Source organism: Microtus oregoni, unplaced genomic scaffold (genome assembly GCF_018167655.1).
Source record: "Microtus oregoni isolate MIOR12 unplaced genomic scaffold, Mior012 000072F_ref0000427, whole genome shotgun sequence".
Classification (NCBI taxonomy): domain Eukaryota; kingdom Metazoa; phylum Chordata; class Mammalia; order Rodentia; family Cricetidae; genus Microtus; species Microtus oregoni.
This window is the reverse complement of record NW_024543979.1, coordinates 8,185,130-8,206,327: the sequence shown is the minus strand read 5'-3', so window position 1 is coordinate 8,206,327 and position 21,198 is coordinate 8,185,130. Positions and strand designations below refer to the sequence as shown.

General features: G+C 43.6%; 2 protein-coding genes across 5 annotated transcripts in view; one reads left to right on the top strand and one right to left on the bottom strand.

The window, feature by feature from the left end:
• The window catches only part of Glmn (glomulin, FKBP associated protein), a 30,215-nt gene extending 27,604 nt beyond the window's left edge, over nt 1-2,611 (top strand). For 3 of the 4 annotated variants that reach the window (XM_041642115.1, XM_041642117.1, XM_041642116.1), the window contains exons 17-19: nt 1,319-1,442; nt 2,151-2,233; nt 2,458-2,611. In XM_041642115.1, coding sequence (XP_041498049.1) covers nt 1,319-1,442; nt 2,151-2,233; nt 2,458-2,574 — 324 coding nt within the window. In that variant the 3' untranslated portion in view covers nt 2,575-2,611. The remainder of the gene's footprint in view (nt 1-1,318; nt 1,443-2,150; nt 2,234-2,457) is intronic. The other variant, XM_041642118.1, reaches the window with a different exon arrangement.
• A 564-nt stretch (nt 2,612-3,175) lies between these two features.
• Nucleotides 3,176-12,583, bottom strand: CUNH1orf146 (chromosome unknown C1orf146 homolog). Its single transcript, XM_041641981.1, has 5 exons — nt 12,515-12,583; nt 8,017-8,110; nt 5,413-5,578; nt 4,974-5,052; nt 3,176-3,319 (listed from the first exon to the last, which is right to left on the bottom strand). Exons 1-5 carry the CDS (start codon nt 12,581-12,583, stop codon nt 3,176-3,178), a joined length of 552 nt encoding a protein of 183 aa, XP_041497915.1.
• Between the last annotated feature and the right edge of the window lie 8,615 nt (nt 12,584-21,198).

Below are 21,198 nucleotides of genomic sequence, written 5' to 3'. Positions count from 1 at the left end.
CAACTTACCATTTTCCTGCTAGGAAACATATTCTTGCACTCTCCTTCATTGGACATTGATTTAAAGGGACCTCTGCAATCTAATCATCATAAAATGCACCCTTGTTTGTTTACCGAGTCCATAGATGTTGAATGCACTGATAGGTATTAAATCTGAATCCCTATCTAGTTTCTCTTTAGACGTCTGCATTTCCCAGCAGAAGGTGGATTTTTTGAAAGTCTTTTTACTAGCATATATTATTTGGCCAAATAATGCATTTCATTATGACACTTTCACAGGTGCACATAAAATACGTCTGTCGTTGTGAACCCCATTTACACTCTGGCCTCCTCCCGCTCTCCCGCTAGTTCCTCTCTCAAGTAGTCCCTCTTCTGTTTTCATGTCTTTCTCTTTAAAAAAGCTGGGTTCTGCATATGAGGACTGTCTGAGTATCTGATTTCACATCAGATTAACTTCAGTTTCATGCACTCTTCTGGGAAGGCACTTTGACTATGGTGACTGATACTCCGCCATGTACACATGGCATTCTTTCTGTCCTCTGTTGATGGGCACCTAGCTTGGATGTAACCTGGGTGTGTGAGAATCACTACGTGTGCTAGCTTTGATTCATGTTCTTTTGTAGTTTTTTGAGGAACCTTGATACCAATTTCTGTAGTGACTGGACAGATTAACATCCCTGCTAGCAATGCATGAACGCTCCAGAGATTTCAGGGAAAGGCATGTGGAGTCATCATTATCAGTTGTTACAGAAGATTCCCATGAGCTCACTGTAAAGTGTTCCATCTCATTCTCAGGGTTACAGATAACTGAATTCCCTTTGTAAACTCTATTTTCTGGTGTAAAGAGTACCTGGAGTCTTATACCACCAATTTCTTGTATTTATCTGTCCTTTTTCTTTAAAAAAAAAAAAAAAAAGGTTAAGTTAAAACTTCATTACTGTCCCCTTTTTTGTACCACAGTTGTAAATGATCTTGACATGAAAACTTCTCGGACATATGACAAAATAATGCTAAAGTAACCATCTACCTTGGTCAAATTATTTCGGTTTTAAAAGTCTCCATGAGTAGGAAAGAGAACAAATCCCTAGAATGTGACCTGTGGCCAAGCACACTGACTGATAGTCCAGTGAGGAGGCCTTCTTAAAGTGGTGTGGAGATGGCAGGATGTCACAGTGGTGAGCAGTGTGCTGCCGTGTCGGTTGTAGTATTCTGACAACACCAGCACGGCTGTCTCTCCCAGCAGTGCATGTGCTTTAACAGAAGGCATCCTCTGGATGCTGAACCAAGGAACTAATTTGTTCATTTAATCTTCTGAACAGACTGGATTATGGACAGAACTTGGAAAGATTGAAAATAATTTTTTAAAGCCACTTCATATAGGACTTAATATGTCAAAAGCACATTATGAAGCAGAAATTAAAAACAGCCAACGAAACAGCCAAGGTTAGTGGCATGTAGTTTTATTTTCCATTAAGTCTGAAATTCAAATTCTGAAATGATCATATTTTTAAAAATATTTTATGTGTGTGTGCATATTTGTGTATCATACGTGTGTATGAGCCCATGGAAGTCAGAAGAGGGGGTGGATCACTTGGAAATGGAGCAGGTGTTTCTGAACCTCCGTGTGGGTGCTATTAGAGTGCTAAGTGCTCTCAGCCCCAAACTATCACATTTTAGTATATGTTCATTTATGCAAAAGTGAGAGGCCATGAAAGCTTTATTTGTGTAATTAAAATGATTCTTAACCAATAAAGCTGTTTCCTAAAGAATCCGCTCACATTGCACAATTCTAGTGTTTAATTTTATTTGTTGGTAACAAATATTTTGTAAGGTGTTACCTCACTGACACAATTTAAAATTATCAATGATTAAAGTAGCTTGTAAATTATTATTAAATTGTTATTAAAATCTGAAAGGTGACAGGATGGCCCAATAGGCGCTTGCCGTCTGCCAAGCCCTAAGCCTCAGTTAAATCTTTGGGGCCCAAGCAGTAGAAGAAGAGAACCAAGTCCTCCAAGTTGTCCTGTGACCCCACACACAAAGTTCATAGATAGATGTAATAAAGTCTGGCAGTAAAACATTTATTTGCCCAGTGCCGACCCTGGGGCTGCTGAGCTGGCAGCATGTGAAAGGTCCTTTCTTCCCTTGCAGCAGCCTCGACGTGCAAAGGCGTCTGCTCTGTGACTGTAGGTGGAGAAGAAATCCCTGCTATGCCTCCTGAAATGCAACTTCAGGTAACTTCCAAAATTTTAAGCTACATCCAGTCTGAGGTCTGTTCTATGCTTTGCTTTAGAAACCGCGTTAATAACACAGATTTCTGCTGGGTGTGGGGACGTGGGCCTGGAACCCTGCTGACACAGGAGGATTGCCAGTTGGAGGCCAGTCTGGGCTCCTTCACGAGACCCTCTCCCAAAAAGACTAGTAATGACCATAGTAACGCTCTTTTCTTGGTATTCAGGTCCTGCATTCAGCTCTTTTCACATTTGACTTGATTGAAAGTGTTCTAGCTCGAGTAGAAGAACTCATTGAAATCAAAACAAAGTCTACCTCTGAAGAAAATGTTGGAATAAAGTAAAAATTCTGCTTCATAAATAAATATCAATAAGATGATGTTTCCAGTATGTTTTACAATGTCAAAAAATTATTTGCAGGAACACAGGAACTTAGTTCTAGAAAAATACAGTTGGGGGCTTGTCAGTTTCTGATATACAGATGAGTGGTACACAGCCTTCACCTCCCAGAGCCTGGAGGGATGGCGCGGTCTTGCCGCTTTTCCAGGCACCCATGTGATACACACACACACACACAGGCAAAACATCCATACACATAAAATAATTTTTTTTTTAAGTACTTCTTTAGAAGATTTGATACAAACTAATTTGTTTTATAACATCAAAAAATGTAGTCAAAATGCTTTATTTGTCCACATACTGTACCAATTATTTTCTCTTTGCTTTTCCAGTGTTTATAGCAAGGGCCTATATATGCCCGAGTAGCACTGTCCCACACAACTACACTCCAGAATATTAAAGGAATCACTCAACCAAACTCCCAAAATAAAACCATGTTTAATTGTATACATATTATTTTAAATATAAATCGTCTTAATAGACATTTGGACGTTATAATTTAATAAGTTTAATTATTTTTATATTTTTCTAAATGAACACTTACAATCAAAACTCTGAATTTGGACTAACTGAATCAGTACTCAGTTTTATCTTTTGGAGTGTTCTCCAAACAGGGCTTTGCTCTATGATGTAAGCTTTGGTTGTCACCATTCTATAGCAGATGCTGTCTAAGGCTGGCTTGGAGGTAGTCTGGAGGGAGATGTAAACATGTAACAGCGGTTACCGAAACAGTCTTTCTGTAGGACATATATTTAAAAATTCATTTTACTGGAGTTGTGGCATGCTTTAGATCCTCTCACTTGGGCTGTCAATGCTTCCAAGAGCCATAAACAATCTAACAAAAACCCCATCACTCGGCATGAGAAGTCCTCTTTTGAGTTGCTGGAGGGGTTGTCCAAGAGACTCCCGAACATTACAGGCTGTGGCTGTTGCCCTTGGCTGCTCCACATGTGGAAGGTAAGTCCCTATTGCTGAAGGCTCTACACACTTCAGACACAGGGCACTGAGGCCCAGAGCTAGAGTGGACCTGACGACTTTCTAGGAACTAGCTTTCATGGTCCCAGAAGATGCCATGCAAGCTTCCAAATGACGGAAGCAACCCACAGTCCTCCCCAGCTGTGCCGCCTGTGACCACAGTGACCAGCGTGACAACAACATAGGTGCAGTAGTGGCACTCATGTCTTAGCAGAACCAAGAACTACCTGGACATAAGACCTGGTCAACAAGAGGGCGGTCATGCACTCATGTCTTAGCAGAACCAAGAACTACCTGGACATAAGACCTGGTCAACAAGAGGGCGGTCATGTACTCATGTCTTAGCAGAACCAAGAACTACCTGGACATAAGACCTGGTCAACAAGAGGGCGGTCATGCACTCATGTCTTAGCAGAACCAAGAACTACCTGGACGTAAGACCTGGTCAACAAGAGGGAGGTCATGCACTCATGTCTTAGCAGGAACCAAGAACTAGCAGAACCAAGAACTAACTGGACATAAGACCTGGTCAACAAGAGGGCGGTCATGTACTCATGTCTTAGCAGGAACCAGGAACTACCTGGATGTAAGACCTGGTCAACAAGAGGGAGGTCATGCATGCTACCAGGAACCTAGCCAACTCCCTGGGACTAGTGAAGTCATGAACTTGGAGAACCCACAACCACCACTTCTCTAAACCAGCACAATCCCTAACTACACTTTAAATATTTGTCCTAGTGACAGATAAGTTTGGGCCTCGCCCCTCATCCAGGAAACTTCTCTTTGATGAGGATGCAGAGCCAAGGGCCGATGGCTTCTGCATCTGAGGCTGGGTCCTTGCAGAAAGGGTCCCAAAGCGTTTTAAAGAGACAGTGGGGAGTTTTCTGGGAGACTGTGTCTCCTAGAAATGTCAGAAGCTATACCCATGAAGTCTCATCAGTATGGATGTCTAAACACGCCATAAAAGAGACACCAGTAGACGTGCTAACATGGAAGGGGAGAGAGCATGAGAAGCCAAGTCTAGGCGAAGCACTGCAGGCAGCTTGGGATGCTGACATCAGGAGATACAGCCTCCAGGGGAGCCCCACACTGGTTATCTAGTACTAAGTGGTCAGCCTGAAATCCTACACATACAAGTAATATTAAAGGGACTGCACAGGTTGTATTTATATATTTAGGAACACATACGTGTAACAACTAAAGAAAAAGGCCATAAACTTGAAAGAGTTGGGGTGCATGGGAGGGCTTTAAGGAAGCAAGGGGAGGAAGAAATGGAGTAATTATCTCAAAAATGTATTTAAAAACAAAAACCTTAAAATCTCTGGCCAACGTGTATTTGTGTATGAGTACCTCTCCCCCCGGGACTTACCTTAGCTATAGTGCACATGAGGTCAGCAGCATTTGCTGTGTTGTGTACAGGAAGTATTCGTAAGTTACTGCCCAAAAACCTGAAAAGAGTGGGGGGGGGGTTCACATTTGCTGTTGACAGCAGGACTGAGAGACTGCGCTCTACTCTGTCCCAGGCTCATCCAGTCACGCCCTGCATTGTCCTTACAGGATCTGAGGTGGCTGTGTGACCAGAATTCAGAGCTCACTTTGGCTTGCTTTTGTAGAATAGGTCTGTCACCAAATCAACTCTAGTCCTAACCTAAGGAACAGCTGTCTGCCCTGTTTGGTTACAAATGGCAGGTTATAAAGTTTGTCTTCTAGCAAAACAAAACTCAACTGCCTACAAGCATTAAGAACTGAAGTAAACAAAGCAGTGTAAACAATACAAACAAAACCCTGGGCTGTGCTCTGGTCCATACCTCTGATGAATCCTGAACATGAGATTCCATTCTTCAGGCCCATGGAGTGGGGCAAACAGAACCAAAATACTATTCTGGTGAATGTTAATAAACGTCTCAATTTTGGTTAGAAATATTTCCTCCGTTGATACACATTCCTTAGCATCCACCAATAAAAATGCAACTCCTACAAAAGGTGAATATAATGTGGTCATATAAAGTGAATTCCATAAGATGAGGGACCCCAAACTCATTTACACATTCATATAAATCTGTTGTTATAATCTTTATATTACAAGGTGGTTTGAGCCTTTCTTTGCCATGCTCTTTATAGCAGAGTGACTGTTCCAAGTATTTAAAGGGAAAACACTGCCCAGTAATTTTTTTTTTCTACCTAAGGCACTGGGCACATAAAAAGTGATGCCTAATTTTAATTAAAAGATTAAGTCTATTTTAAAAGTCAACCCTTCAATCCAGGTGTGGTAGTGCACATGTACAATCTCAGCATATGGAACACTGAAACAGGAGAATCGTGAGTTCAAAACCATCCTGCACTACGGAACCAGCCAGGACTATAAAATAACAACTTGTCTCTTCCTCTCTCTCTCTCTCTTGGTTTTTCGAGATACGATTTCTCTATGTAGCTTTGGAGCCTGTCCTGGAACTCAATCTGTAGACCAGGCTGGCCTTGAATTCACAGAGATCTGTAGTAATAAGAGTGGCGGGGGGCTGCGTCCCTGGCACCCCAGCTGCCTGGCTAGCTTATGCCCCGAAATAACAACACACAAACTGTATTCATTTAAATACTGCTTGGCCCTTCAGCTCTAGCCCTTACCGGCTAATTCTGATATCCCGATCAACCCATCTCTAATAATCTGTGAGAACCGGTCTTACCGGGAAGATTCTAGCCTAGTCCATCCTGGGTCGGAGCTTCATGGCGTGTGTCTGTCTGGGAGCGGGGCATGGTGTCTCTCTCAGGTGTCTGCTCCCGAGAGGAGAGCTGTGGAGTCTGACCTCACTTCCTCTTCCTCCCAGCATTTTGTTCTGTTTACTCCACCCACAGGGCCAAGCCGTTTCTTTATTGCTTAACCAATGAAATCAACAGATTGATATATGACACTCCCACATCAGAGATCCACTTGCCTCTGCCTCCTGAGTGCTGGGAGTAAAGGCGTGCATTACCACTGCCTGGCTAGAACTTGTCTCAAAATATATTTCATACTAAAGTACTTTTGGAAACATTTACTGTCTTATTAGAAAGGCTATTCTAAAGGACACAATAAACAGCCAGGGACAGGCATCCAGGAAGGAGCCATGCCCTTCCCACACCCACTACCGTGCAAGCACTCCATGTGTTAACCCTTCTGCACCTTGGAAGATCCCGTGTTGACTTTCAAAAGCTAAAAATCAACGAGATAGGTAGTTTAAAGCAAATCTTCAAAACTTTTGTTGGAAACCTTCCTAGAAGCTCAGGAATCAGGTAAATGAAACAACCCCAGTGAGCAGATACCTGGTGTCCGGCATGGGGCCAATTCATCACAGTGGTCTTAGGGGAAACCTGGGTTAGCTGTGGCGTGAACGTGTAGGTAAGTCTAGACAGCAGCGTGTGATCAGTGACTGAATGCATTTGTGCACTTTACGTGACCTCTCTGATCCTCACTGTCCTCCAGGACATGGAGAGAGTAGTTCTCTGTGGGGCTTGTCAGAGGGTTAAACATACATATGATAACTAAAACATCAAGTCACCAAGAACACTTGACTTCTTTCTCTCTGGAGTGTTTTCTATTCAGCCAAGAGGAATAATTTTGGACCCAGGTAATTTTCAGCATGAAGGTCTTTCTAGATGACTCGGAAAGCACCTGCCATCCAAATTCTCTGCTAGAGTGGTAACCCTCCTAATAGAATCTTCTCTTTCTTTCTTATTTTGAGATGGTCTTACTGTGTGGTCCAGGCTGGCCTTGGACAGCCTGCACTGTGGCTGGACACAGACGGAGATGGCTCCCTTCCTCCACCCCCCTGTCACGTCTCGCTTCCCAAGCACAGATGGAGCTGCACCTCAATATTCCCACACCTTCTTAGCCTAATTTAGTCCTGCACTTTGCCCATGACTCACCCACAATTTTAGAATTTCAGAACGTTTATTTGTTCCCATAAAGTTCTCCAATGATTTTTTTTTCCAGCAAATAAAACTAATGGGAAAACATCATATATTGGTTTGGGTATGTAAATTTGGCCAAGGTTTACTGCTGGCCTCTGTTAACTTTAATATATATATATATTATATATACATATATATATACATACACACACACACATATATATACAGAGAGAGAGAGAGAAAGAGAGAGAGAGAGAGAGAGAGAGAGAAAGAAAGAAGGAGACTTTTCTATTTTCGCCTCAGTCCCAAAGCAAGCACTTTTCCATCCCCTACCAGATCCCATTTAACCAAAGGGACGAGTCCTACAGTTGGCCATATGCGTGATTTTGCAGCAAAAGCAAAATGCAGCCCGTATACTCTTCTAAAAGATAACATATTAAGCATTATATTGCTACTGAATTTCAAAAATTAATATGTACATCCACATATTTAAAAGGAAGTAAAGGCAATTAGCAAATATACCATACCAGACAGAGAGAAGACAATCGATCCTCTTTCCAATGTATCTGAGTACCGAACCTTGTGGCTTCGATTTTCTAGGGCAGTTGCAATTTCATAACTCTTGAAAAAATTTTCAGAAACACAAACATAAGACATGCCTTAAATGATTTTTATTACAACTAGGACTAAAAAGTGTTCAATGGTTTGTTTTGTCACTGTTCCACTTAAAAAGATTTATCCCCAGACACAAAGAGGAGTGAGACCATTCCTGATAGAGACAAACCAGGGAGCAGTGTTCAGAGCTAAAAACTACAAGAACCACAGAAAACTCTTTTTTTTTTTTTTTTTTTTTTTTTTTTTTTTTACTTTTTCTTCTGTTTTTCAAGACAATGTTTCTTTGTGTAGCTGTGGCTGTCCTGGAACTCATGTAGACCAAGCTGACCACAGAAAGCTGCCTGCCTCTGCCCCCCACCTCAAGTGCTGGGATTAAAGACCTGTGCACACCTTTGATCCCAGCACTTGAGAGGCAGAGGCAGGAGAATCTCTTTGAGTTCAAGGCCAGGCTGGTCTACAGAGTGAGTTATAGGACAGCAAGGAGTGTTACACTGAGAAACTCTGTCTTAAAAAACCAAAAACCAGGAGCTGGAGAGATGGCTCAGCGGTTAAGAGCACTGGCTGCTCTTCCAAAGGACCTAGGTTCAAGTCCCAGCACCCACATGGCAGCTCACAACTGTCTGTAACTCCAGTTCCAGGGGACTCAACACCCTTACACAGACATACATGCAGGCAAAACACCAATATACATAAAATGAAAATAAATAAATAACTTAAAAAACCAACCAAACAAAAGGCATGTGCCACCACTGCCCAGCAATTCATCTGTTTACTTTACATCCCAGCCACAGCCTGACCCCATCCTCCACTCCCAGTCCATCTCCCCCACCTCCCACTTCCTCTCAACTCCCTCTTCTGTCTCCATCCAGGAAAGGAGCCAGAGGAGTCAAGGATACCACAAGAAAAGCCACAGAATCAACTAACCTGGGCTCATCAGGGCTCAGAGACTGAACTGACAACCAGGGCGTCTGCATGGGACTGACCTAGGCCTTCTGCATATGTGTTACAGTTGTGTAGCTTGGTCCTCTTGTGGAACTCCTAACAGGGGGAACAGGGGCTCTTTTACTGGCTTTGGGGAAACTTCTTTTTAAGAAACGATCTGGCAGTGGGTTCTTATGTGCACTAGTGTGTGGCTGTGGGTTCTTATGTGCACTAGTGTGCGGCAGTGGGTTCTTATGTGCACTAGTGTGTAGCAGTGGGTTCTTATGTGCACTAGTGTGTGGCAGTGGGTTCTTACGTGCACTAGTGTGTGGCAGTGGGTTCTTACGTGCACTAGTGTGTGGCAGTGGGTTCTTACGTGCACTAGTGTGTGGCTGTGGGTTCTTATGTGCACTAGTGTGTGGCTGTGGGTTCTTATGTGCACTAGTGTGTGGCTGTGGGTTCTTATGTGCACTAGTGTGTGGCTGTGGAAGAGGCTGGAGTTGTTTCTTAGGGGTGGAGAGGCCAACACACACACACACAGAATACCCTCTAGGTGACAACCAGCTTCCTGATCATTGTTTACATTTCCTGTGGTGAGCCAGAAACAGAGAGGCAGCACTGCTGTATGATGATTTAAGTATTACCATTAAAAATAATTACCTTTCTTACTAATCTACCTAAAATACTAGATCATATCAGGCAAAGGGCTAAAACCTAAGTGGTTAATATATATCCTAATTGGCTAGAACTCAAGTTTGTTAGCCTTTACATTAAAAAAAAAATTACCCATGTGCTGGGGGATAACTCAATGGGGAAGAGCACTTCCTGGCCACGCCAAGTTCAAGTCCCTAGAAGTGGTCTGAAAAAAGCCATGGCCACATGTCTATAACCCCAGTACTGGACTTGCTGGCCACCAGCCTAGGCCCAGAGTCAGTGAGAGAATTAGGAGGATAAGGAAGGAAGAGCAGGACACATGACATCCTCCTGTGGCCTCTGCAAGGTGTGTACAACCATTTGCACCCACATACATGTATACATACACCACACACATGCGTGTGCGCACGCACACACACCTTACCTAAACTGACTTTACATTTTCCTTTAGAAAAATATAATTTAAGTGTATAGTCTAAAATATATGCTACTTTTTTTTCCTAAATAGAGTATTTTATGTTACTGAGGCTTTGTCCAGGAGTTCAACCATGGCCCTTTCTTGTGTGGTTTTTAAATTGTGCACTGCTTCCAGCAATAGCAGATTCGGTAATTTAGGTCAACTCTCCTGCTGAAGAAACTTGAAAATGACAGTTTGAAAACAAATCTGTACAAATGCATCAAAGAGCTAGCAGGAGAGCGAGAAATTATAAGGTCAAGATCTATACAAAAATTCAAAGATATGACCGCAGCATCTAGGCCATCTCTTCCCCAAGGGCACCTGCCAATTCGAGACAGGCAGAGTGAAAGCTGGGTAGAGCTGTTGACAAAGTAGAGCAGATCTCACAGGGACACAGCCAGCTTCAGACCACCGCAGTCCCTGGAGCTGGATTAAAGGGACGCTCGATTGCTACCTACAGCGCTGTGGAGAAACATTTCTCAACCAGGGCTTCCCAAAGCCCATTACAGAAGGAAACCGAGTGCCTGCTTTCCCAGTTCTAGAGGCACAGAAGGTTAACTGATAATATACGGCTTGGTTGGCCAAATTTAGCAGATAAACAGCTCTCAGTCAAATCTGAATTACAAACGTGAGATTTGTTTCCAGTGCTGGAATCAAATCAGGAGCTTACACAGGTGCTCTGCAGTGACCAGTTCGGTAAGGCAATTTTTAAAAGTCTTATGTAATATTTAGGACTTCTATTGATGCATTATTCATCTAAAATGAAGTTTTCTGTTTTGCCTGACAAACAGCATCAATTTAATTCTATTATAGAATTAAGGCCTTTGTAGAAGAGCATACTCTTCTAAATATATTAAAGACTTCAAATTACTTGTATAATTTTTAAAATATAAATTATAATACACAGACACACACCAGTAAGTTGACATGACAGAGAACTACCGTAAACAGTAGCTAATAAAAATGGGTCCACAAGGGATCTAGACAGTCAGGCTAACAGACACTTATCTTAAAATAGGTCTGCTTTCTATCTGTAAGGAGATGAAATATGTTGAAAATTTTAGCAAAAACTGAAAAAAATATGGAAAGATGCAGTAGTATGTAAGAGCCAAACTGCCTAAGATGCTCATCATATCTTTAAAATTAAAAAAAGGAGTATATCAGCCAGGCAGTGATGGTGCACACTTTAATCCCAGTACTCAGGAGGCAGAGGCAGAAGGATCTCTGTGAGTTCGAGGCCAGCCTGGTCTACAGAGTGAGTTCCAGGACAGCTAGAGCTACACAGAGAAACCCTGTCTCAAAACACTCCCCCCAGAAAAAAACAACAACAGCAAAGACCTGTTTCATTTTGTTTATACATCACAAATAAAAAATATAACCTTCCTGAAAGTACAACAGCTCTTTTTTTAACTCTTTTTCATCTTTGTAATTATTTACTAGCTAGCAATATTCTTAATTAAGGCTACCAATAGCCTTAATTTCTAAGCTACATATGCATATAAGAAGTATGGGACTAGGACAGAATACAAAAGAAAACCACTCAACTCTGCAAAAATACAAAAGAGAAAACAATGGCCCAATATTTAATATATGAGTCAAAAATAAAATGTTTGCAAGTGAAATTTTAAGAAAATAATAAGAAAAGTCTACAGTAACCAACTCTTTTAGCAAAGAATCACAAAGATCTGTTACTTGGGATCTTTTTGGCAAATAACATCAAAAACCGCATTTGAAACACTGAACATCTCTGAATGCGATGAGACAACCAGACATGGGGCTCCGATCTAATGAGTATTTAGTGGACTGGCGAACTCAGAATCAGAATACACTACAGGACACACGGGAGCACATGCCTGTGTGCCCAGCACTTGGGATGTAGGGGCAGGAGGACCAGGACATCAGGAGCTGAAGGCCATCTCAGTTGTAGCAGCTGGAAGTTTGTATCACTACATGAGACCCTGTCTCAGAAAAATAAATGAAGTAAGCACAAAAGTAAAAATAAACAAATAAATAAACAGACATTTTAAAAAGAGGCTCTAAGGAAACATAAAAGAACACTGGGCCGGGATGGCAGGACACACTGGTAATCACTGCACCGCACACAGTAGAAGGAAGGCCAAGGCAGGATCAGAACTCCCGTGTCTTCTGCTCCACAGCAAGTTTGAGACCTGAGCTAATGACACCCTACCTAAAAAGGGCACCAGAACATTCCCAACTTTCACACACTTAGGAAGTAGGGTTCTGAACGCGATGGCAGAACATACATAACTAACTTACATTTGGCACATTTACTTCCTGTTCCCTAACTGTGGATTCCGTCTTCAATGAGGCGCTGCAAGCTTCGTAATGGAAGACCAGTGGTCTAAATGCCCCCTTACCTTAAGAGATGAGCTGATAATAATGGTGGTTGTCCACTTTATCTTTTCCTTTCCTCCACTAGTCTCCATTGGCGTGCCGTTGGGCGAGCCCAGACTCTGACTGCAGCACAATCCGAGGAAATGAAGAAATGTTTGATGGGTGAATAAACGTGAGATAAATATCAAAGTCAGAAAAGGAAGTGTCTGGCTGCACATTTGGCTTCTCTCATCCTACGTCTTACTAATTGTCTTTTTAAAAAAAATAAAATAAAATCAGGGTCCCCCAAGCCTAGGTTGGCCTCAAACTCTTCCAAGTACAGAGATCACAGGTGTGAATCACCATGTCTGCTCTTAAGAGTTCTTGTAATATTTAGAGGCAATTTCTCCGAAGCACTAACCTAGAGAGAAGACAACTCGGGTCAACAGCCGTTTTATCCAATTTGTAAACCAGAGTTAGCCTGCCAATATCAGGAGTTCTTGCCCACAGTATTAACACCAGAATATCTTTGGCATTATCACTTTCTGGTAACAGTTCTTAAGCCCATACTCACAGGGTCATGGGACAAAGGCCAGGTGATACCTGAGCACAAGCAGTTTGTGATGGGAGGGGACCAGTGTACTGGAGTCCCTAACTTTTTATAAGCAATTATGAGTTCTATCCTGGAGGCAAATCCCATCTCCTCTGAAACACATATATCTAGCAACCAAACTGATTGTTATAGAATTCTACAAAACTAGGTTCTTTGGAGAAATAGCTGATTGCAGGACAAAGGCAGGAAATATTTAAGAGGAGCCAGGATTCTGTACTGCCCCGAAGTAAGGACACGTTCAAAAATAAACCTCACTGACGGGCATTATGGCAGAGGAGGCCAAGGAAATGGACAAAAGTGAGCAGAACACTTTGAATGGAAAAACAAACTGTGGTGGTTTGAGTAAAATGGGTCCCTATAGGCTCACAGCAAGGTGTGGCCTTGTCACAGTACCCACGGCTTTGTTGGAGGATGTGCTCACGAGGGGGCAGGCTTTGAGGTCTCAGATATTCAAACCACTACACTGGGCACACTCTGCATCATCTATAACTTACAGAAATCGGAATGTTCTAAAGATAGCTTACTCAGGACTGAAGAAGTGGCTCAACAGTTGAAAGCAATCTTGTAGAGGACCTGAGTTTGATTCACCAAAGTCACAGCAGTGGCTATAAACCCATTATGACTCCGTCTCTAAGAGGATCTGATTGATGCCTTCACGAGCTCACACCTGCGCAGACTCACACCACATGCACATTGGAAAATGATCTTTTAAAAAGACTTGTTTTATTTTGTGTATGGGTATTTTGCCTGTATCAATGATTATGTACTATAGGTGTGCCTAGTAGCCACCGAGGCCAGAAGAGGGTGTCAGATCTGGAACTGGAGTTACAGATGGTTGTGAACTGCCATGTGGGTGCTTGGGATTGAACAAAGGTTTGTTGGAAAAGCGGCCAGTGCTCTTAACTGCTGAGCCATTTCTCTAGCCTCCAAATAATAGATCTTTAGAATAATAAGCGTCAGCTTTTTCTTCAAAGCTCCTTAAAAATCCTGTCTACTCCAAAAAAATAACCCTCCAAACGACATGAGACTTGTTCAGAATTTGCCTTCCTCGATTGAACACTTAGTGTATTTTCTCAACAAGATTGCTTAGCGGTGTATTTTATTTCAACAGCTAAACCATGCAAGTCTAAATGTCGACTAAATTTACCTTCTGCGTGTTAACTAATACGGAAGTAGTTCAAAGCAAAGTTTAGAAAGCGGCTCATGCAAATCAAAGTCACTTTGGGTGGTGAGTTAGCAGTTCCCAAGTTCCTCCTGCTGAGCTAAACCCAGCCGCTCCATAACGGCCTCATTTATGGCATGAATGAATGAATGACAAACTAGCTCTCTGAGAGCAAGACATTTTCTGGCGGACCTAACCCAGCTCTTGATACACGGTGAAGAAGGGGAATTCACCTCCCTGCCCCCACCATACACAATACAAGGCGGCACACAACACGGCAATGTTTGTAGATAGATTCTGAGCTCTGATTGACGCGTGTATATCAGTAGTAGACACATGTTTAACCCTTCGCACCCTTTATCTTGGTTTTGAAAACAAACTCTATGGGAAGAGAATCGGGGTCAGTACTTTCCCAAAGGGGCACTGTTGAGGATGAGAAATCAGAAACTAGGGCTATGAAAGCAACGTTTCCTCGGTATTTCCATGGGAAAAAGTAGGCTAGCTGGCAAGACAAGAACTTCTTCGCTCCGGAGCTACTTCACTTTGGTCGAAGCTTCCTCTCCTGAAAATGAAACTTGGACCGGTCGGTCGGGCTAGAGGTAGGAAGGGACTTCAATTCCCAGCACGTGGTGCTCACATACACGAAGGCAGAGTTCCCACGCACACAAGGTAAAAAACAAACTCAATGTCCCCTAGGCCTGGGCTCTTCCTGCTCCTGTTTTGTTTTTCCCAAGATTGCGAATGGTCTTCAATTTAACTACGTTTAAGGTTGCATAGTAACTTCCAACAAATCACCTTCTCTGCTCTTGGGACCCACGGGATCCTCACGGAATCTCCTACTCCTTATTCTTTAGATAAAGAAGATAAAGAGATAAAACATAAATGCGCAGTGCTCAGGCAGGGCAAGCACACCGGGGCAGCCCTTTCCCGCCTTTCCCGCCAGGCCTCCCCAGGGAAGGAAGGGCAGGTTCGCCCCTCTGCCGCCCAGCCAGCCCCGAGGGAGCCCGAGGAAGCAGCACAGCCGGAGGGACGGCCGGATAGACAGAGAGACAGAGCACACCTGACCGCCAGGCCCCGGCTCCGCTCCTCCCGGGCCACACTGAGCTTCGCCAGGCTCCAGGGCCGCCCCCGCCGCGGTGCATGCTGGGCTTTGACTTTTGCACAGCCGCAGACCCTGCTCTGCTCCAAGGGCTAAGGAACGCATGCGTGCTGACCCCGTGACTTTAGTCACAGCAGAGGCAGGCAGAGATCTGGGAGTTTGTATTCTTTGATTGGCAGCAACGACAAATCTAAGTGACCCGCATTTTGTCCAAGTTGTGAAAAAGACCCAGATGTTCACTGATGGCTCTCTATGTAAAATATTTGTTCTTTTTTAGAGTCCAGTTTTCAGACCTAAACGAAGCTTAATAAGTTGTTTGATCGTTGTTGCTCAGAGTGATAAGTGTTTAAAAAAGGAGGGAAAAAATTAGATTTGATTAATATTCCGGGGGCTGGAGAGAGAGAGAGCTCAGAGGTTAAGAGCATTGTATTACTTCTCCGGATTATTTACATCTGCAGTGACTGTGTAAACGCGGTCTTGGTCACCATCCACTCATAGATTCTGGATTTCCTCTTAGGTCCCCTGTCTTCCTTACACCCACCAGGCGTGTTCTGATGAAGGGCTCCTGCGTCAGTCTTTCTGTACAAAGCTCGCTCTCCAGATGGCATCAGAGCTTATGATCTGGTCTCGTCTTCAAATCCTAGTTCAAGTATACTGTTTACAGTAAGACCTACCACAGCGCCCTGACTCTCTTAGCATGTCTGTTCATCCTTAGCAGCTGTCACTTCTGACATGCTACATAAGACATATGTGTGCTACTGTTTATAGCTTTCCACGTCTCACTAGAAGGTAAAAGCCCACCCAAGAGCAAGGATGATTTTGCTTTTCCAGACAGGGTTTCTCTGTGTAATAACTGTCAGTGACCAGCCTCGACAAAAATACCTCTTGCCAGGGTAAGGGCATGGGGATTTAGAAATATAGTAAAGAATATGAAGATGCGAATGAAAATAAAGCAGAGAAACATACAGGATAGTATCGGGAGGGAATTCCAGTAAGTACTGAAATTCACCCGCATTTAATTTCCAGCTGCTTAAAATATCCCTGACCCCAAAAGGTAGGAGTAAGACAAAAGACTACATTAACATGATACAAAGAAATGAACATACCAATTGAAGGTCGCGGGCTACATTCATAGTGAAGTATTCTGTTTTTTTTTGTTGTTGTTTTTTTTTTGTTTTGTTTTGTTTTCTTTTGTTTTTTGAGACAGGGTTTCTAGAACAAAACAAGTCACTCACATATCCTAGACCAAAACATTCTGTAGGCAAACCTCTCCCTAGGTGGAATCAGATGTTCCTTCATTTGGAACATCCCTCATTAAGGAACTGGACCCTTAGTCGGATCCTTAGACTTTTGAGGTAGAAACACATCTACTTCTCTTCCTGAAATTCAAGGTCTGGTTATTAGCCACACCTGTTGACAATAACCTTGGGAGAGCAGAACTCTCTGGTCTACACCTGAGTGGGACCTGTGTTAAAGGTAGAAGCACTCGAGGTAAGTTCCAACTCTCTGACCTTTGGTCAACGTGGAAATAGGCTCACATTTTCAGACCTCCACAAACACCTCAAACTCAAGAGATCCTCCTGCCTCTACCTCCTGAGTGCTGACATTAAAGGAATGCACCACCAACTGCCCACCAAGAACAAGGATTTTTATCAGGCCGGGTTGCTGAGGCCTCTCTGGAGGTGTCTGATATTAGATGTACCAGGAGAGGGCACAAGGTCATTATGTTCACAGCACTACAAAAACCTGATGTTAAACACACAGGGTTGTCTCCTCCACAGAGGACATGGATACCTGTTTTTCACCCGGAAGCCTGGGAGTGGATGTAGTTATAGCCTGGTGATCCGTGCCACACCTGAATCCCCTGAACTGACTCCTCCTCCCTTGACCTCTATTTTGAACCTTTGCCTCCTTCAGCAAATCCTACCGGTGAGTGCATCACCACAACCAGCTACTTCCCCTTTTTCAGGAAGATTCTAGCCTACGTCCACCCTGGGTCGGAGCTTCATTGCTTCTGCCCCAGAGAGGAGAGGAAATGGCGTCTGAGCTCACTTCCTTTTCCTCCCAGCATTCTGTTCTGTTCACTCCACCCATCTATGTTCTAACCTATCAGGCCAAGCAGTTTCTTTATTAATTAACCAATGACCTTCCTTCATCAATCCTCAGTCAACACTTGCACTTTGTAACTCGGTGACCTCTACAATGACCTAGACTGGACCAGATCCACCCCCTAGACCCTTAAGCTATGAAACCCTTCTTTTCTGGAAGAGGTCATGAGTAATTTGCAAGAGCTAGTTCCAGGACAGGCTCCAAAACCACAGAGAAACCCTGTCTCGAAAAAACAAAACAAAACAAAAAAACAAAACAAAAACAAAAAGAGGTTCAATGTAGTCACGCTTGAAGCTTTATTGTGCACATGGAATTGAGATGACTGTTACCAGGAAAGTTGTAACTGAAATTGTACTGGACTTAAATGCCTAAAAAAATAAACTGCCCAGAGTCAGACTCTGGAACTGACACTGGTAACTAAGTCATGTTGAATCAGATTTCCTTCCTGCCTTATGTGGACTGTCCCTCTGCCAGCCCTGGTGTTTGCAGAGACCCCACAGTACACTGATTACTGAAATAATGGTGACGGCCTCTCATCCTCCTGTGCACAGTGTGTATGAGACTCCCCTGCATGGAAGCTGGAAGACACACAGTACCCATGGGGCTTCATTTTTATTACAATTCTTAGCTCTATTACGTTTAGGCTTTGGTCTTTATTTCAAGCTTTGGTCTTCTGGGTCCAGGTTAATTAGTCTGTCCGAGAGTATTTTCTAGAAAGAAATGTTCCCCAGCCAACTTCTCTAAACAGGCTTTTACCCAGGATGCGTGTGTGTTACTACAATTCACTCGTTCCTAGAACATGGTTGTTGAGTTGTGCTCTTACAGGTGCCTATATAATTCAGCTTCAGATATGTAGCAATTAAACACAGAATATATTTGGCAACTCTGTAATGGCATATCTCAGCTTGAAAGCATAAAATTGATAAAAATGATTGTATGTTTCACAAGCCTTTCATGTTAGTTCCAGGATGACAGACTGTTGTGAGAGGCAGGGAATAACTTGGTGTCAGGGAGATGCCTCTGTTGCACAAACAGCAGCGGACTCTCTTCCCTACCTTTCCTGATGCTTCAGTGGCTCTATGATAGTGTGCTATCTCAGTAATCCTGTTGCTTGGTTGCAGACATCACAGGACTCTTATTTTGAAGGTCCACTGCATGTTTTTTTTTTTTCTGTGTGTTTGCTGCTTCATCTTTGATTGGCTTCTTGGTTTTATTTTTGAGGCAGGGTCCCACTATGTTGATGTGACAGCCTTAAACTCACAGAGATCTGCCTGCCTCTGCCTCACAAGTTCTGGGATTAAAGGTGTGCACCACCAAGGCTTCCATGCCTATGCCTGATGTTTTTTTAAATTCATGTTATAATTCAAAAGGAAGCATAACACACATACACACCTGTGTGCATGCACAAGGACGAACCAACTGTGCAAAGAATCTAAGGAAAACCTTGCAGCTGTTTCCAAATATCTCTCACCTGTTTGTCTAAATATAAAAACTAATACAGTTGCTGTCGGCTTTCTGTGTGTGTGTGTGTTGTGTGTGTGTGTTGTGTGTGTATGTGTGTGTGTGTGTGTGTGTGTGTTAGCTTTCTGCTCTATAGCTAAATCCTAAGACAGCTGACTTGTATGAAGGAAGTTTGTTTTGGCTCAGTTTCAGTCCACATTCATGCTTTGGGCCTATGACAACGTGTTGCATCGTGTTGGTGTGTGTGTAGACATGTGTGTGTGGGTGTCACATGTCATATGAGAAGCAGAGAAACAGGAAAGAACCTGGGGTCCAAATACCCCTCATGGGCGCACCTTTGATGGCCTAACCTACTCCCATTCGATCCCTACTCTTTCTAAAATTACACCACTTCACAATAGCATCATTGCCTAGGGACCAAGCCTTCAGGATACGAGATACAAACTCTATCAGTATATAAATTCTCATATTTAAATTAGACTAAAATGACTTACTATGTTGCAAACAGCAGGCTTGGTTTAATGAAGCCGCTATTATTTAATAACAGCTGGTTGTTTAACCTTGGCAGCAGTTCTGTTTTCTTATAAGTTTGAATATGTACCACTACGGCTTGGACAAAGAAAGCAGAACTTAGTTTTCGACTGAAACGCTCACCTACCTTCCTGGCTGTTTGTCCTCTTTGACTTAACTTTCTCCTGGTTCTAGCTGACTCAGGAGAATCCATTGTTTCAGCATCAGTTGGAGTAATAGATCACTGAGGCTAGTTATAAATTCAGTTGTGAGTTCCTGAACGTTTAGACATTCTTCTAGATTCTTAAGTTTGTCCAAGGAAACTACCTTCAGCCAGTCCCCAGTCACACACTAAAACAACCACAATGAAAACAACACATCAACATAAGTCTGTCAACAAAAGCTTTGAAATGGGAGAGACATTGAACCACATCAGCAACCTACCCGGGTCTCCCTTTGTGTAGGAATCGGCCACGAGGAAAGGAGTAAGTAAGGTCTCTCTTTCCCCTGCCTTGGAAAAAGGGTCTGTGCAAGCTAGAACCTGATGTTGTAATCTGCTGGCCTGGGCTGTCACCTGGGTACCCTGTCCGTTTAAGAGACAAGCTCCACCCACTCCCCCCCTTCAGCTGAGACAAGTGGTTATCCCACCTCCTTTCTCCCCTCCCCCCATTTATCTATCTCTATCTCTTTCTGCCTGCCCTACTTCTGGAGAGGCAGCTTCTGCCTTTCTCCTCCCCTTCCCTTCCCCCTTCATGACCCACTAAATAAACTCTGTACCCCAGCTCTCTCTGCATGGCGACTCTGTCTGTCTCCTGCCAAGGCCTCAGTCCCCCACCATGGGACCCACCTATGCCTCTTGCCTCTCATGGGACCAGTCCCCACCACCTCTTTTATAAATGATAACACCATATGATCATCATTTCCCTGGTCATCTGTGCTTGCTGAGGCAGCCGGAGTTCTATCAGAGTTTCCTCTTTCTCCTCTGACTCCATGGCTCTGTGGATAGGTGAGCTCCAGAAAAAAAAGGCAGGGACTGTTCTAGAAGTGTGGTGTAGGATGTTAGGTAGGAGTAGGCAGAGGGTAGGTTTCTGACCGGGAATTATCATTTACTGCCTGCTTCATTAATTCATGGTAACTTGTAGACAAATGTGGCCAAGCAAAAGTGAAGTTAATGGTGCCTGGTGCACATGCAGGCGGGCAGGGAGCAGACCGAGGGAGGCGGTCTCTTATGGTGCCTGGTGCACATGCAGGCGGGCAGGGAGCAGACCGAGGGAGGCAGTCTCTTATGGTGCCTGGTGCACATGCAGGCGGGCAGGGAGCAGACCGAGGGAGGCGGTCTCTTATGGAAAAGCTGAATAAAGGACAAAAAACACCCACAAAACCAAAAAACTAACATGGAGCCTGTGAAGTAGCTGCTTCTACTGGAGCTGGTGTGATGGATTATTAAAAAATGCTGCAGGATCCCCGGCAGAGGCAGGGAGTTCCGAGAGCAGCCAGTCCCAGGCAGGTCTCTGAAGGTGGCTGGTTCCCCAGTGGTGAGTCATGTGGTGACGGCAGGGGAGAGACAGACTGAGAGACAGATAGGCACACCATGCAGAGTGAGGTTGGATATTTATTTAGTGGTTATGGAAGGGAAGGGAGAAGGGGAGAAAAGGAGAGGGAGAGAGAGAGAGAGAGAGAGAGAGAGGAGAGAGAACAAAGTTGCCCCTCCGAGAGGGAGTCAGAAAAGAGAGAGACTCAGGCTGCAAGCAGGAAGACCTGCCTGCCTCAGCAG

Excerpts from the sequence above, each read along its gene's own strand:
- CUNH1orf146 (XM_041641981.1), bottom strand. The coding sequence starts at position 12,583 with ATGGAGACTAGTGGAGGAAAGGAAAAGATAAAGTGGACAACCACCATT. Across the intron at positions 8,111-12,514 it reads TTATCAGCTCATCTCTTAAG|AGTTATGAAATTGCAACTGC; the intron begins GTAAGGGGGCAT and ends AATTTTTTCAAG. Across the intron at positions 3,320-4,973 it reads TCATGTGCACTATAGCTAAG|ACTACCTCCAAGCCAGCCTT; the intron begins GTAAGTCCCGGG and ends ATCTCCCTCCAG.